Source organism: Macrotis lagotis, chromosome 7 (genome assembly GCF_037893015.1).
Source record: "Macrotis lagotis isolate mMagLag1 chromosome 7, bilby.v1.9.chrom.fasta, whole genome shotgun sequence".
Lineage (NCBI taxonomy): Eukaryota > Metazoa > Chordata > Mammalia > Peramelemorphia > Peramelidae > Macrotis > Macrotis lagotis.
This window is the reverse complement of record NC_133664.1, coordinates 86255430-86273376: the sequence shown is the minus strand read 5'-3', so window position 1 is coordinate 86273376 and position 17947 is coordinate 86255430. Positions and strand designations below refer to the sequence as shown.

At 35.1% G+C, this 17947-nt stretch overlaps 1 protein-coding gene across 1 annotated transcript in view; it reads right to left on the bottom strand.

Annotated features, from left to right (window-relative positions):
* The window catches only part of LOC141492676 (receptor-type tyrosine-protein phosphatase N2), a 144847-nt gene that overhangs the window by 49846 nt on the left and 77054 nt on the right, over positions 1-17947 (bottom strand). Inside the window, exon 4 of the mRNA XM_074193253.1 lies at positions 16592-16669. Coding sequence (XP_074049354.1) covers positions 16592-16669 — 78 coding nt within the window. The remainder of the gene's footprint in view (positions 1-16591; positions 16670-17947) is intronic.

Below are 17947 nucleotides of genomic sequence, written 5' to 3'. Positions count from 1 at the left end.
TAATTTAATTTAATAAATTCAATTCAGTAAGCAATTATTAAGCACTTAAGATGTACAAATCATTGTGTTTGCCACTCCTGCACTCTTGTTACCATGGTCTCTGGTAGGTGAGAAGTCAGCATATTTAAGCCTGGTCCCCAGACCTACAATGCTACATTCTAGTCATCTTTTTTTCATTTCTACTGTATGAATATCCATTCCTCCTCTCCATTTTTTACCTCTTACTCAGGAATCAAGGCAACACCACCATTCCTGGGATTCATTACCTGTTAATTCATTACCTATGATTCTACTTACCATCCCTGTGATTTCCAACACCAAAACACCACACCCTGGCCACCATTCATATATATGTTGATTTTCTCTCTATTGGAATAGAAGTTCCTTGAGCATTATCTTACTTTTAGCTATGGTCCTAGACACAGTACTTGACACATTAAAAGTCCTTAATAAATGTTTATTTCATGACAGAAAGAAAGAAGGAAAACAAAAATTTCTGTCTTTAAGGAGCTTAAAATTGAAAACTATCCAGGGAGTAATAAATATAAACCCTCTATCAACCAACCAATCCTATCAGCAAGTAATCCAATGACTCTGTAGTTTCCTTCAGTGATGGTCACTAGAATCAAGAATTAGACTGGATGACATTAAGAAAGGCTCATTTCTAGAGTCATCTGGTTGGTAAGTGTTAAAAAGACAGCACTTTTCCCTGAATTTATCGGGTGACAAAATAAAAATTAAATGCACAGAGATGATAATCTCTGTAACTCCAAAAGTTTAAGGATAGGATTGGTTGGTTGATAGAGGGGTTTTGACCCATAACATTCTAGAATATTATTTGAGGCTATTCTTATCTTTGAATTGAAAGTACCCTTTTTCCCCTGGCTGAAAAAACCAGAGGAAAACAGTATCAAAAACAAAACAACTGAGACCCTTCATCAAACCAAAGCAAGGTCTTCAAAAACAGATCTTAAGATTTTCTTGATTGGTACTAAAACTTTGCATAAGCAAAAATCTAAAACTGGGTCTATTTAGTAAAGGGAAAAGGACTCTTATAGACTGCTGTATTGATTAAATTTATTCAGTCCACACTTATTAAATGCCTTCTGTGAGTAGACACTGAATCTATAATGATTTTTCTCAACTGAAGAAACTGTTATTGCCACTCTCCAACCAAAGGTGTGTGATCTATAAATCTGGAATAGAAATTGTTATAAACATAAACATGTCATGTTTCTGCATCCATTTATTATAGGAGGAGAGAAAAACATCATGCCAGCTAGAGGAATCAGTTCAATTTAAAGTCGGATGCTGGTGACAGCTACAGAGCACCTATACAACCAGTTAGAAAAGAATATTAGCCAGTCAGTCATTTGATCTAAATGATGATAAATAGCTAGTTTAACCTATTATTTCACCAAGCAGATTGGTTACTTCACTGTCCCTTCCCACCTCAACCTCCTTTTTAAGTCATCACCTTTTTGATCCTCCAAATCAAAGGAAAATTACAGAGGAGGAAACCTCATAGGTTAGGAACAAACCTTTAGAGTAGAATCCTTTAAGGTAATTACATTGGCAACAAAAAAAGCAACCCACCTACCCCCCCCCCCCCCCATCCTCCTTTTCAAATATGTAGTGGAAACATTAAACTTTTGGAGTTACAGCAAGACTTCAGTCTAAACTCATGGAAAATTTAAATCATTGAATATCATAAAAGTACACTTTGGATATATTTTAGTATATATAGACATGCTAGTAATTCAAAGCGAGTGGTAACAAAGAATTTCCAAGAGATGATCCCGTGGGGCTTGATTCAATCAGCCCCTTGGTTGTTTGCGACAAAATGGATGTGGTTAAAGTGTTTGAAAACAGATTGTTCTCTATAGTAAGTTAAGCATTTTCTCTCTGACTCCCCCTCCCCACATGCACCTTGCTTCATAGACTGTGCAGAGGTCAAATTTAGCCCAGCCCTGTTAGAATGACCTCAAATTCCAAATTAGTGAGTTTTCAGTGTATTGGGCACCTTATTTGTTGGGTGCACATGACTGACATAAAACCAGATAGATCTGACACATCTGAGCATTCTGATTTGCTGCCACCCATCTACATCGTCCTTTGAGAGCAGAGGTCCTGAAGCCTTGGACCTGCCTTATTAGGAGTCATTTCTCAGCAAGCATAGCAGTTACATTCCCCGAATACCTGATTATGCCGTAGTCACAGTTAGCCCAAACAATCAACGTTCTGATAATGACTCTCAAGGTCATATGGAGGCCACTGAAGTCTTAACTTATTATGGTTATGTCTTTTTTTAGGATTATGTTTTATAAGAAAATGTTTATGTTAACCCCCCCCCCCCCCATAGAATGTAAGGTCCTTGAGGGCAAGGATTATATGATTTTTTGTCTTTGTATTCTAGTCCCTCCATTTTCAAAATACATGATTGTTGAAATCAGTAAAAATTGCTTCTAAGTATATTTTGGAAGAAAGTAAATATAACCCAGTTAAAATATTCAGATATACCCATCCATCTACTGTTTTCTCTCAAAAAGAACATAAGAAGTATATTTTAGAATTTGCATGGATTGTCAGTAGGGACAAAGGAAAACCCACCTTTTTAGCTATCACAGACAATGTCCAGTCCAGGTATGAAGCCCCAAATTGATACCTAGTAAATAGCAGTAACCATCTCTGGAGTGTTTTCCCTCTAGCAACAACACAAGAGTTGCCCAAGGGGATGGGGAGCTGTTAAATGTAATACACTTGCAATTTTGTTGAAAACTACACTAGACTTCTTTGAATAGGGTGTAAGAACGTGCTTATTTTTCAAGTACAACAGATTCAATTTGTCTTGGTGTGCCTACCGTGTGATTTAGGGATTTCCATAGCAAGTACAAACACTCATAAGCCAGAATCTTTTTTTTAGTGAACAGTTGTTCAATTACTATTGATGTATTTATTCTCAATAACTTGACATGTACATTAAGTTACCTGGGCCCCAGGGAGCATTGTTACTTATGAACTACTCTCTCTTCAGCCTGCTTTCATCTTCCAAATTAAATATGCATATTTTACACCTTAGATAGAAGTGGCCCTTTTAGGCTGCCATGCTCTTCAAGATGAGTACCCATTAAGAATGCATCAAGCCCTGTTCCATGCCAAAAGAAGAAAAAAGGACTGTGAATCAAAACCACACTTGAAAGATGAAAATTCAGTAGGGTTTCAGCTATGATACAAAAGAGGAATAAGTAAAAGATATTCAGGCATTTTGTTTTATTTTCATCAAAGATTAATTGCAAAATTTTAAGGTGGATTAGGTAAGAACATGAGGGACTAGACTTCTTTGAAATGTGTTTTCTTTAACAATGGTCATCATTGCCTAGACCTGAGTTGGAATTCTGCTAGATACCACCCTGGGCAAATATCTAAACTTCTTTGGGCATCAATTTCTTTGTTTTTAAAAAAAATATTTATTTATTTTCATCCATATGCATATGTATATTTTTAAGTTACAAAATTTCCTTCCACCCTCTCTTCTCACCTCCCCCCCCCAGTGGCGAACAGTCAGGTTAGCATTGTACATACATATTTTTGATAAATATGTTTACAGATTTGTTATTTTCAGGTATGAGGAATTAGAATTAAGGGAAAGAGACACATAAGAGATAATTTTTATAGTGTTCATCAGATTCTGAAGGGTTGGGTTTGGGGTGTGTGTGTGTGTGTCTGTGTTTTGTTTCTCTTCCTCTGGATGGGGATAACATTGTCCATAGCTGCTCTAAAACAATTGTCCCAGCTCTTTGAACTGTTGAGAGGAGCTGCTGCTTTCAAGGTTGTTCATCTCATAATGTTGTTGTTAATGTTTTCTGCTTAATGTACATCATTTTCTTGGTTCCACTCCCTTTTCTCAGTATCCAATCCTATAAATCATTCCATGTAATTTCTTTATTTGTAAAATTGGGATTAAATATAGTATCTTTGTCATAATCCTTTTTAGACCTTAAAGAGCCATGTAAATGTGGGTTATTATAATTTTATTACTTCTTCCACTAACCCCACTGTGATATCAAGATAAACGGGACTTGGAAACTGAACAATTATCCATTAATCCATGTTAGCCCTATTTTAAGTGAGAAAACAGCTATTCTGACAATCAGTAGGACTGGCTCTCAGGAAAATGGCGATGTTGTCAAAGTTTGTCTTTGTGACTTCACCTTTCTTTTGGACACCATTTCCCTCCTTTCTAATGACTCTTCTCCTCAAGTTAAATAGATACCTTCCCTATTTTCTAATGATTCTTCTCCTCAAGCTAAATAGATATCTTCTAAGAATGAAAGGAAAATTATCTGATAAACATGAAAGTGTTGTTTGTTGTTCCATCATTTTTCAGTTATGTTCAATTCTTTATGACCCCTTTTGGGGGTTTGGGGTCAAAGATACTAGAATAGTTTGCCATTTCCTTCTTCAGCTTTTCTCACACAAGAGGAAACTAAGGTAAACAAGGTTAAGTGACTCCCAGGGTCACACAGCTGGTAAATGTCTGAGGCTGATTTGAACTTAGGAAGATGAGTCTTTCTGATTCCAGGACTAGTACTCTCTCCTCCTTGCCACCTAGCTGTCCTACAGTTACAGTGTTAGTGTGACTTAATAAATTACCTCTTAAATCCAGACAACAAGCACAATGTACATTAGTAGATGATAGAAAGTTAGACTTGAAGGTTAGAAAGAACTGATTTGAAATCTCACCTCAGATGCTTGTATGGACCTGACCAAATTACTTAACTTCTCTTACCTTGATTTCTTTACTTGAAAATTGAGAGGATTGAGTAGAATAGAAAATACATAGTCTTCCTTCAGACACTTTCTAGCTATGGGAAACATGGGTAAATCTTTTAACTTTACAGAGCTTCAGTTACTTCACAGATCAAATAGGGATAACAATACTATATTTCTTACTTTACTGAGTTGGTTTGAAGAAAGCACTTTAAAATCTCAAAGTGTTACATCAAGTTTATTATTGTGTTCATACTATTAACTATTATGTTAACTTTTAAGAATGTGAACTTCTATACTCAAGTTAAAATGCCATTGCAAAGCATATGATGAATGAGAAATTACTCCAAAGTTCATATGAAAAAAGGCATAGCCCATATACCCATGGAGGTCCAAGACAGAAAGTTCCCTACACTTACCAAAATATTCATAACAGCACTTTTTAAGTTAGCAAAGGGCTTGAACCAAAGTCAATAACTATTGATTGGGGAATGATTAGAAGATTACTTTTCCATAATAAATATTGAATATAAAAAATTGTTAGAAGCACAGAAAGACTTGCATGATCTGACAGAACTAGGAAAACAATGCACAAAATGACAATGACATAGTAAATGATAAAAAAAATAACAACAATGATCCCTGAAATGGAGCACTGTGTAATTTCTAAACTTGGCCTGAGAAGATAACTGAGAAAACATCTTCATTCCACTGCAGGGCAGGGAACAATGGTTGTACAATATTGGTAATAACATCAGATACAGTTGCTTACTGGTTAATTTTTTCTGACCTTTTTTTGCTTCCTTCTTTGTTTTTTAAATCCTTTTTTTTTTTTAGGTTTTTGCAAGGCAAACGGGGTTAAGTGGCTTGCCCAAGGCCACACAGCTAGGTAATTATTAAGTGTCTGAGACCGGATTTGAATCCAGGTACTCCTGACTCCAGGGCGGGTGCTTTATCCACTACTCCACCTAGCCGTCCCTTTTAAATCTTTTTTTTTTTTTTACAAGGGATGACGTTCTAGGGAGTAAAAGAAAAGGCATTCATCCTAAAGTGAATGTAATTTAAAACAAGAGACATTAATAAAAACAAGGACAGGGATTTACAGTGAACTGCAAACCTACTGAGATGACAGTATGATGAGGCATTTCTAAAATACTAATACAACATTAGGATGCATTATTGCATTTCATCTTAGAAGGGATACAAGATTCAACTGGAGAGGGTCTATTGAGACTATAGAAAGAGTTTAAATTTTGCTGTGGGAGGATTACTTGAAAGAACTTGGGATGCTTAGTCTTGAAAAGAGAAGGCTTGGGGGAAACATTATTAAAACCTTAAAATATTTAAAGAGTTTTCATGCAGAATAGAGAGACTAGATCCATTGTACTTGTCTCCTAATGGGAGGATTAGAATGAATAGGTGGAAATTTTTGGAGAGGAAGATTCAAAGTTTGTCATAACAAACTTTCTAACAATTAGATTTATTTAGGAAAAGTATGGCCTTTTCCAAGAGTGAAATTTCTACCCTTGAAGGTCATCATGAAAAGCCTAGTTTGTCATTTTGGAAGGATGTCATAGAGGGAGCTCATGTTCCATCTAAGAGTTGGACTAAAATCATTGTTGAGATCCCTTTCAACTTTAGCATCCCATGAACTCTTTGTCCCTACCATAAAACCTGTGCAATGCATATTCTCAATAAATATTGGATGAATTGAAATGAAGAAAGAGTACTGGCAAAACAAAACTTTTGGTGTCATCATGTGGGGGGCCTTCACCTCCAAAAATGCAATGCTAGTTTGATCATTGGTCCATTTGAGAACTTGACTTCTTAGTAAATCTGATGATCACATCTGCAAATGGGCCATCTCTCTGCTGCTCAGGTGATTTTCATGGAGTTGGGGCAGATGTATGAACTTCTAAAAGTATAATTCCTCCTTGAATCAGAGATTTATAAATGTCTCCTGATATTGAAAAAATGAATATAAAGAATTTAAAACATTTATTGTCTATGGTTACCATTTTAAAAATTAATCATGTGCTATCTTATGCTATATCATGCATCACTATTTACTTTGTTGACCATTTATTTTGTTAATTATCCTTATAATTATTCATTTTTTCTTGTCTTTCCATCTAGATTGCAAACATCCTATGGGTAGGTACTCTGGTTTATACTTCTTATTTACTCTGCTACCAAGTACAGTGCCTTTTTAAATATAGACACATGTTTAATCAATGGATTTAAATAATTAAGACTAACAATTACAGGATGCATTGATTATCATTAAGTATTAATGCCAAAAAACCCAGAATGTTTTAAAACAATTGGATGGTAGATCTGGCATCTGGACTTTTCTTAAGTTAGAGTAGATAAATTAATATCAAGAATAAACATTAATTAAACAATAATCAAAACTTTATGTTGATGCATGTGATTTAAGGGTGCCTCCTTTTGGTCTTTTTGCCTTCCTTCCTCTCTTTGGGTTACTATGTGAAATCTGGTCAAGAGAAGTCATAACAATTTTTAATAATTGAATTTGTTTCGAAAGGCAGCAGATTTTGTTGAATAGATAGGGCAAGACAGGAAAAACAGAAGACGAGTCCTAATCTTTTTTTTTTTTTTTTTAGGTTTTTGCAAGGCAATGGGGTTAAGTGGCTTGCCCAAGGCCACACGGCTAGGTAATTATTAAGTGTCTGAGACCGGATTTGAACCCAGGTACTCCTGACTCCAGGGCTGGTGCTTTATCCACTGCACCACCTAGTCACCCCAAGAGTCCTAATCTTGATAGCCTTCCCCCTATTGTATTATCCAATAAGGACCTCTCCTAGGGAATGGAGAATTAGGGCAATCATCCAGTACTCTTTTGAGAATCCAGATTAATGGAGCAATGTAGGTGGCTTTGGCATCTCCTGTAAAAAAACATTTATTAATCACTCTGTGAAGCTCCCAACCAAGGCAATATAGGGAATGCCCCTCATTTCTTACATTCCCACTCTAAGATAGTGTAAGTCATTTTTCTGAGATTTTTCCCCCTTTCACAAATGTCACTACTATTCATTTTAACCTAATTTCATGTGCTTTTAGGTGTTTGAAATTAGAGAAGATAGAAGATACTAAATACAATGTGATTTGCTTGAAATCTAATATTAATCTGCGGCTCCATATTTCTTTAGGTATACTCTTGTGTCTAGGAAAGTTTTGCTAACCCTTATTTCCCTATACACAAATACATTTAGATGGCAAGTCTCTAATTTTGTTTTGAGAAACAAAGAAGACTGAATAATAGTTTTCAAATGGAAAGTGTAAATGCTATATATTACAACAAAAAGTATTATTTTACAGTTTAAAAAACAATATATATAACTCACATCATTATGGGATATGACTATAGTGTATGAACACCTGATTCTGATGGATGTATATTTACTACTTTCTTATTTTCTTTTTTCTTTTTTCTAGTTTTTTTGCAAGGCAATGGGGTTAAGTGACTTGCCCAAGGCCACACAACTAGGTAATTATTAAGTGTCTGATTTGAACTCAGGTACTCCTGACTCCAGGGTCAGTGCTCTATCCATCGCAACCTTATCATCACATACTTTCTTATTTTCAAGAGAACTTATGGAAATAATCTTACTTGCAAAGCAGTTGGCTTCTGTTTCCATCATACAGTACAGCGACTATAGTAGATACTTAGTAAATGCTTCCTTGATTTGGTGATGTTTAAAGAGATTCCTATAGCTCAAAAAAGGAATCCTTTTTTTTTTTTAGGTTTTTGCAAGGCAAACGGGGTTAAGTGGCTTGCCCAAGGCCACACAGCTAGGTAATTATTAAGTGTCTGAGACCAGATTTGAACCGAGATGCTCCTGACTCCAGGGCCAGTGCTTTATCCACTACGCCACCTAGTTGCCCCATAAAAGGAATTCTAATAAACATAAGCAATGCTTACATAGCACTTGAAGGTTTGCAGAGCACTTTACAAATAGGATCTCAATTAATCCTCATATCCATTAGAGGTAGTTGCTGATGTTGTTCCCATTTAATTAAGGAAAATTTCCTCATCTATTTTTTTCTCTTGTCCATTTATCCACCTATTTAATCCAAACATATTGAGCAGTTACACTGTCTAAGGTAAGTGTGTCAAAAGAACCTTTCCTTTCATAATTGGAACAAGAGTTGTACCTCATTGCCAGATTCAGAATAGTCAATAATTTCTGATATATCTTAATGATACTTTCACCCCTCAAAAGGTAGTGGAAGAAACAAAAGTGAGTTTCATTCTGGATTTGGATCTCCCCAACAAAAAAGAACTGGTTGCTGAGGAGGAAGTGAAGGAAACTATGGGGTGAAACTGTCTATTCCATTTTGCTATTTGTAAGAAGGCTAATTTAACCTGACAGGAACCCTCAATTTTAGGAGAGAAGCTTTCAAAGGTTTTAGAGAAAAGATAGTTAGGTCCCTATGTATTTAAATTCTGCAGGAGAAGGTAGACCAGGAGAAAACAGATACTCTCAGGAATGAAACTCTGAAGACACAAAAATAAATAATTCTGAAAAGAAGGAAAAGGTGAATTGTCTATTTTTACTTTTAGTTTATTTTAGGCAATGGGGTTAAAGTAACTTGCCTAAGGTCCCACAGCTAGGCAACTATTAAGTATTTGAGGTCACATTTGAATTCAAGTCCTCCTGACTCCAGGACCAGTGCTCTATCCACTGCACTACCTAGCTGCTCCCTGAATTGTCTAAAGAGACCAATGTGAGTGCACATCAAGAAACATGAATTATAAAAAAGACAAATACAGAATATGGAAACATGGGGGGTAATGGATGCATAAAAAACACAATACAGAGCTGTGAGGATAATGTTAAGAATTGTGAAAGTATGGGATGAGCTGAGGAAGATAAGGAAAGTTCATGGGAAATGAAAGTGTTTGGGACTTTTTAATTTGTTGCTATACTGGAGAAAAGATCAGAGAAGAGACAGTAACACCATTCAATTACAGTATGCTTATCTCTTATTTTGCTGTTGTGGTCTCTTCCAAGAAGAATGCTTTTCTGATGAGAACAGAACAAAAATGTATATGAGGGGATTTAAACTAATATTAACAAGGCAATAATATTAAAGCATTGAATAAACTCAAGTCTCTGAGCCAAAATTATCAAAATCTGAAGTTACTAAAATAGGAGCATGGATAATTGGAGGGAGATGTTTGAAATCTTGTAGAGAAAGAGGATTGGTTTTCTTTGAGATTGAAGGACAACTATCAGAGAAAGAGGGTTCTACACAGTTGGAGAAGGGTAAATGTTCTAATTTTTTTTAAGTCTGCAAATTATAGGCCAACAAGCTTGGCTTTGATGCCTGATATGCTAGAATGTATCAATAAAGGAATGGTTATTCACTCTCTAGAAAAGAAACTAGTAACTAAAAAGAGCCAGCATGGTTTAATCCAAAATAAGTCATGACGCTGATGATGAAGCATGTCCTTAACTCAGCTTCTGACTGAGATGTGCTATGTAGAATGACACACCCAATTTTGGACATGGCTTATATGGGAATTTAGTTTGCTTTACTAAGTTTATTTGTTACAAGGACTGAGAGGAAAAAAATGACTGTTGGGATTTAAAATTTTGATTAAAAATAATTCACTACAGATTAGTCAATTTCCTTTTTCCTGAGAATTTTACCAAATTGGTCTATAAGGAGAATGCTATAACTATATTTTATATAGACTTGAGCAAAAACTTTTTTTGTAAAGTCTCTCCTGTCACTCTTGTGGAAAAAAAGTTACATAGGCTAGACAGTAATACAGTCAAGTGGGTTCAGAATTAGCACACTAAAGGACTGAGAGAAGAGATTTGAATGGTCTTCAATGGAATTCCTCAGGGATTTGTGTTTGACTTCATGACATTTAACATTTTTATCAGTAGCCTGGTCAAAGGCATAGATTGAAATTTATAAAAACCAAAGATGATGGATACAAAAGTGGGAGGGATGGCTAACATATTAATGACCGAACTGGGATTCAAAATGCTATTAACAATCTACAAGACCAAACTTAATATGACTAATGTAGTTGGATTAAAAATCATCCTCACAAGTATAAATACATGAATAAAAACTAACTTCCCTGAAAAAACATCTAATCACCAGGGGGATGGGACAGCTCAGAATGCTATTAAAATGTCGAGACAGCATTAGAAGAAGCACAAATGTTCAGGACTAGGGAGGTGATAGAATCGTTGTACTCTTATCTTCTTCAGACCACATCTGAAAGGTCATTCGGCAGTTCTGCCAGCAAATTTAAGCAAAAACATGGATAAGCTAGAGGGTATCCAAAGGAAGGGCACAAGATTGGCAAAAATATTTCTCAATATACATATATATTTATAGATATATATTTTACAACAAACCTCTGCTTGAATACTTCTAATAACAGGTTCACTACTTTGCAAGGATATATGTTCCATTTTTGTTGGACCATTCCTTTTTCCTTTGAAACAAAATCTACTGCCAGTATTTATCACTAATTGATTGGCTCTGGTCCTCTCTTCTTGAGTCACATAGAGACAATGCATGATATAGTGGGAAAAGCAACAGATTTAGAGTCTGTTCCTCATCTATAAAGTCACTTTTGAATTTGCCTTTGGAGTCTTCCAGGTAATATTCCCTCATATATTTGAATATAACCATCACATCTCAGTCTCTCCTTGTCTTCTATAAGATCAACATCCTATATTCTTTCAATTGTTCCATAGTAGTTCCTAAACTCTAAGTCCCCTGATCTTCCTCCTCGGGATACTCTTTGATCTGTACTGTTATATAATATACATAATATAATATATTAATACTGTTATATGATATAATATAATAAATATAATTAGTATAACATAATATAATATGATTAATATAATTAATATAATCAGAAGAGTAGCATAGTAATTATGACATCCTATGCTCTATGACATCTCATGATTTTATGCTCCAATTAATAAACACCAACATAGTAGCAAATATCAAACTAAGCCCATATGAAGCTTGCAATGAGCTAAAAGATTGTTTTAAAGAACTAATTCTGTACATTATTTACTGACATAAGTGATTTTTGAACCCAAAAGTACAACATTCATCTTGGTTAAATGCAGTAAGGCATTCTAGGTGCATTACGGAATGACTGCTAGGAGTTCATAGGAAATACAAAATTCATATGCACCTAATTTTAGATAATCTATTACCCAATTGCATATAAATCAAATTTTTACAAATCAACTTATTTTTTAAACTATTAGGGGCATTCATGAAAGGAATTGTTTAATAGGGGAAGGAACCACTTTATGAAGCAGTAACCCCAAATTTATTTATTTTCATATATTTGGTTTCAATTTAATTCAGTGGTTATTATAAATTGCACATTGTATTCTGCAGGAATAGAGTGAGTGTGATGAAACAGAAGCAAAAAACCTTGATCATGAAATTTATTCTGTGGATATAATAATTACAATTGACACTTTATTTACATGGTCCTTTTAGGTTTATAAAGTACTTTTCTCACTACAATGTGTTGAGGTAGTCTTAGTTATCATTATTTTTATTGAAATAGAAATTTAGGCTTAGAGACATGAAGTTATTTTCCCAAGATCATCCAATTATCAAGGATTAGAATTTCTATTTAAATTCAGTTATTCTACCTTTAAGATTAGGGTTCTTTCCACTACAAATTGTTCTAGAACCCCCTGTTCTGGAAGAAATATAAATGTCTCACTAAATCCAATTCACATATAAGTCAAAACATCACTTCCATGATGTCACTGGTTCCTTTTGAGGATGAAGGATGAACAGCAATAACAACCCATATAAAATTGGTAGAAAACTCCTTTGATTGACCTCTAGATTTTTTTCTCTGATTGGCATCATTCATTTTCACCAGGCTAGAATCTGAGCTACTTTTCTCTCATCATCTATATCCATTAGTCAGTCATCTTATTTTTTGTTGTTCAGTTGTTTCAGTCCTGTATGACTTTTTGTGACTCCATTATGAACGGTTTGTCATTATTTTCTCCAGCTCTTCTTATAGATGAAGAAAAAAGGCAAATAGGATTAAGTGACCTGTCCAGGGTCACATACCTACTATCTGAGACCAGTTTTGAACTCAGGTCTTCCTAACTCCAGGCTCAGTGTTCTATCCATTTTGCCACCTAGCTGCCCTAGTCTTTTTATTAAGTAGCTGGTTTTTGCCAGCTATTATTAAGAGAAACAAAGATAGGCAAAAAACAATCTCTGTTCTCAAGAAACTCACAGGACACAGCATGTAAAAACTATGTTCAAATTGTAGAAAAAAGATAAATTGAGGTTACTTTCAGAGGGGACACACTAAGATTGATGAGGACTGGAGAAGGTTTCTTGCAGAAAGTTGAAGGAAGATCCGCTGTCCAATTCTGTTGGATTCCTCCTTCAAAATGTCTCTGACACTCATATTTTCTTTATATTTTGACTAATCCTGGGGTGGCTAAGTGGTGCAGTGAATAGAGCACCAGCCTTGGAGTTGGGAGTGCCTGCGTTCAAATCCGACCTCAGACACTTAATAATTACCTACTCGTATGGCCTTGGGCAAGCCACTTAACCCCATTGCCTTGAAAAATCTAAAATAAACAAACAAATAAATAAATAAAAATAAAAAAATATTTTGACTAATCCAGGACCTCATTACCTATTAGGATAGCTTCGTACTTGATCTCCCATAGACCTTGAACACCCTATTTTTCTTGACCAATCCTACCTCACTATGACCTTTGACTCTAAATTCCCTTAGGGTCTCTCTAGAACATGAGGGTAACTAAACTAGACCTTTCAGATAACAGGAATACTCAGAAGCAGTTAGGAGAGATAAAAACAGTTCAGAATTCCTTTATTCTTCAGACCTTTATGCTTAAGAGAAAAGAAAATTGCTTCATAAGTAATTTTAATAAATGTGATTTTTTGGTTTCATTAAGATTCATATTTTTTGGTATCAAAAGAATAATAATTTCAGCTTTCCTCAAGAATAATGCCTGGTGGATATGAGGTCAAAGCATATTTGTAAAACATAAAAAGGCATCATGGGGGCATATGATCAAAAAAGGAGTTGAACTAGTCAAGTAGTAAAAGTTAACCAGACCAAGAGTTGTGCTGGGAATCACTAACAATTTAAAGATCCATGGGAAGGATCTGTTGTCTAGATGACCCAAAGTGGTTTATGAAAGGACATGGATGAATTACAGAAAGTCAGCATTAGAAATTATTGAACAGGTCATTCAGTCCTGCTGTGGAAGGAACCAAATGAGAAGGTAAACATTCTGATGAATTCCTGGAACCATGCAAACAATGATGTTCGAAGACTAAAATAATAGTCTTATAATAATACTTTAAGATTTTCAATGAGCTTTACAATATTATGCCATTTTGTCATTATAAGAATCATTAGGAGATAGATACTATTTTTAGCTCCCAATTTATAGATAAGGAAACGGAGACAAACAGAAGTCAAATGACTTGTCTAGGGTCACACAGCTGGTAAGGATTGAGGTTGCATTTGAATTCAGAATTTCTTGAGCATACTAATTGTATGTACCTGCAGAAAGCACAGATAAGGAAGCCATGAGCCCCAGCAGAATACTTTTCAATTGTCCCAAGGCTTTTTTTTAAAATACTACTTCTACTCTCAAACTTTAAGACAATTGTTGAAGTCTTCCATATTGTACCTGTCCAAGGTTTGGGGAAAAGCTTATATTCTTCAATGACAACTGAAGTTATTAAAGAAGACCTCAACTTTATAGTTTTTAAAGTGTGTTGATACCACAGTTTATGGTCTAGCTATTTAACTGAAATTTATAGTTGGTAAATGAGTACATTTTAAAAAATACATAATTGAAACATCTACCAATGCCACATGGAAAAGCATCCTGTGTAGGGGTATCCATAATGTGGGCAATTTCTGTGTTAATCAGAAAATCCAGTTAGAGTATTGTCTCTTCATAAAAGTGTGACATGATTAAAAAATTCTGCAAAACATCTCCATAATTAAGAACACACACACACACAAATGTAAGACTTCTGAGTCCTAATCTGAGAGAAAAGCTACAACAAAAAATTCTTTTTCTCAAGCTACCAGAAGACAAAAATGACATGTGCCTTAAAAAGACAAAAAGCGTGTTGGCTAAAGTTAACTTGAGGACATATAATTGATGGAAAAGGATGTGGGTCAGCCATGCAGTGAGAAGGACAATGGACAACTCAAATATTGTACTGGTATTTATGAAATATTAAAAGACTTAGAGAAATAAAACTGCAGGTGACCTTAAGGATAATGCCTGGTGGATATAAGGAGGTAGAAGCTTATTAGCAAGGACAACTTATGGCAAGACATAAAAGACCTCCTACAGAAGATTTAAGGAAGGCCAAGATGAAGAACTGAACAGAATGGGAAGGAAGAACTGATGGAAGGAATGCCAACACCAGTGAGGTCATGGAGCCATCAGAGTCATCAGAGATGTTTATTTCCTTCTTTTGAAAAATAAAATTAGCCCATCAGGTAAAGCTTCTATTTTCATTAGAGTAGAAATTTTCTAATATTTTTCATGACACAAAACTGCTCTTTGGAGACAGATTCACCCTATAGGTTGTTATTGTGTCTTTTCAGTCCTGTTCAACTTTTTTGTGACCTTTTGGCGGGGTTTCTTGGCATAAATACTGAAGCAGTTTACCATTTCCTTCTCTAGCTCATTTTACTGATGAGAAACTGAGGCAAACAGGGTCAAGTGCTGGGTTAGAGTCACAAAACTAAAAAGAATGCAAGGCCAGATTTGAACTCAAGAAGATGAGTCTGCCTGATCACAAACCCAGTGTTTTAGCCATTGAGCCTCCCAGCTACCCTACCCTACAGGTATAGCTAAACTATGTAGAATAGTTTAAGACTTACAAAGCATTTTACATGCATTATTTCATTCACTCTTCACAAACGTGTAAAGCTATTATTCTTATTTTTATTATATAAACAAAGAAAATGAGCTTCAGAGAAGTTGTGATCAGAATGTTAGAAAAGAAATTTAGGGTGGTTAGGTGGCACACTGGATAGAGCACCAGCCCTGGAGTCAGGAGTACCTGAGTTCTACAGCCTCAGACACTTAATAATTACCTAGCTGTGTGGCCTTGGGCAAGCCACTTAACCCCATTGCCTTGCAAAAAAAATTAGAAAAGAAATTTAAATCAAGGTCTCTCTTTGACTTTAAAGCTAACTTTCATTTTATTGCAACGACTTTGCAAATAAAATACTATTTCCCAGATTGAATGTCTTTTTGTTGTTCAGAAGACCTACTTACACATGAGACAAATTCATGATAATTCTTTATGATGCTCCAATAACCTGGATAGTGTTTACAGAAATACCTTTTTTATTTCAAATCATATTAAAGTTCTATTCAGTTTGCTTTAATTTAATCTGCGAATTGGCAAACGGACCAGGATTACCTCCCATGTATAAAAAGCCCTTTCTGTTCTTACCTTCCAATCATATGAATTCTCTAATTTCCTAGGGCAACATGGATATTAAATAAAGGGAACTTCTGAAATTTTGAAACACTCAAATTCTAATGAAATCATTTTGAAAACAAGTTAGCATGCATCTTTAATTTTTAAATGAATTGACCAATGTAGGATGTCGAATGCAGAGTCAATCAGGTATCCTGACCCATTCAACTATGACTGAACCAATGAACTTAATAAAGACAAGTTATTGATGGCCAGTTTGATAGATTCCACTTTCAGAAGTGCTTTAACTTAAAAAAAGACTTACCTGCCAAAAGTCAGCCACAGTTGCTGGAAGTGGTCCTTGGGTAGCAATATAGGCTGGATTTCTAGGGTCATGATCCATCTGAGAGAGAAAATTATGATAAGATGTAGTTGGATTTTTCTTAAGAAACTAGAAGATAAACCTATTTAAAGGTGAATTGGTAAAGACAACAGACTAGATTCTCTTGATTCTTAATGTCATTTTAATACTCAACCATTTCAGAAATGGAAAAAACAAAACAAAACTCTCTTAAAAACTTCTCTTTACCATCCTTTACCATCTTTTACCCACCCTTAGTGGGAAAGTGACCCTGTTAGGTTTGTAATGCTTTACTTATACATAATATTGGAAATAAAAGAGCAACACCTGCAAATATATATGAATACATATATATATATATAATATAATGTATAAATATATAAAGTTCACTAGCCCAAATAACTAAGATGTCAACAAATCAATTTGAAAATGTAAACTCTTGCTCCTAAAAAAATCCAAGAACATTATCCACTAAGGTAGAAATGGAGGAATAAAGAATTCTAGCTAGGATTCTAAGTATGCAAATGACTAATATAATAATCATGCCATCTACATTGCCAGTGTAAGTGCCCTCCAGCTTTACCACAGATATGGCACTAAAAATAATGGATCCATTTGTTATTTATCACCAATGAGTCTGTGATTGTGAGACAGTAAACTCTTAACAACAAGAGAAAACACCACTCATCCATGAAAAAAAAAAACTCTTCAGGGTCTTGGAAATGTTTATTAATAACTGGCATCTTCTTAGTTGCTTTGAAAGTATTAACTCATCTCACATGGGTGGTTGTTTTTGTTTACTCCCAGGGAGTTGCTCCCACTAGCTGAGTCACCATCAGCCTTGAGTCCAGGGATATTAAGAGCCCACAGTGAGATAAGCACTTCATAGAAGAGTGGTCCCAGCCTTCAAGTAGCTAATTTCCCATTCTATTTCCACCATGCCAGTTAACAAGGAACTAAAAACAAACAAACAAAAAAAGAATGCAGTTGTGGGCTTTCTGGCTAGTTGATTTGTCCAAATGCATCCTGCTAGCCTCAATAGAGGATGTTTGGCTTGAAAGACCTTAATTATAACATTTAATTCAAAGACTGACTGAGTAGAAAAAAAAAGAGGGGGAGAAACAAAGCCTTGAGAACCAAATAGGATTATAGTGCTGCTGCACTGAAGGTTTTCAGAGTAATAGGGTGTGTTTTTTCCCCCTTAAATCCTAAGTCTCCAGTCAACTAGTAAAGAGGAGGGGGTGAGAGTGGGAGGATATTAAACTCAATGTTTAAGAAAACTTTCTGATAGAATTCTCTGATTATTGGAAAGCTTCCTAG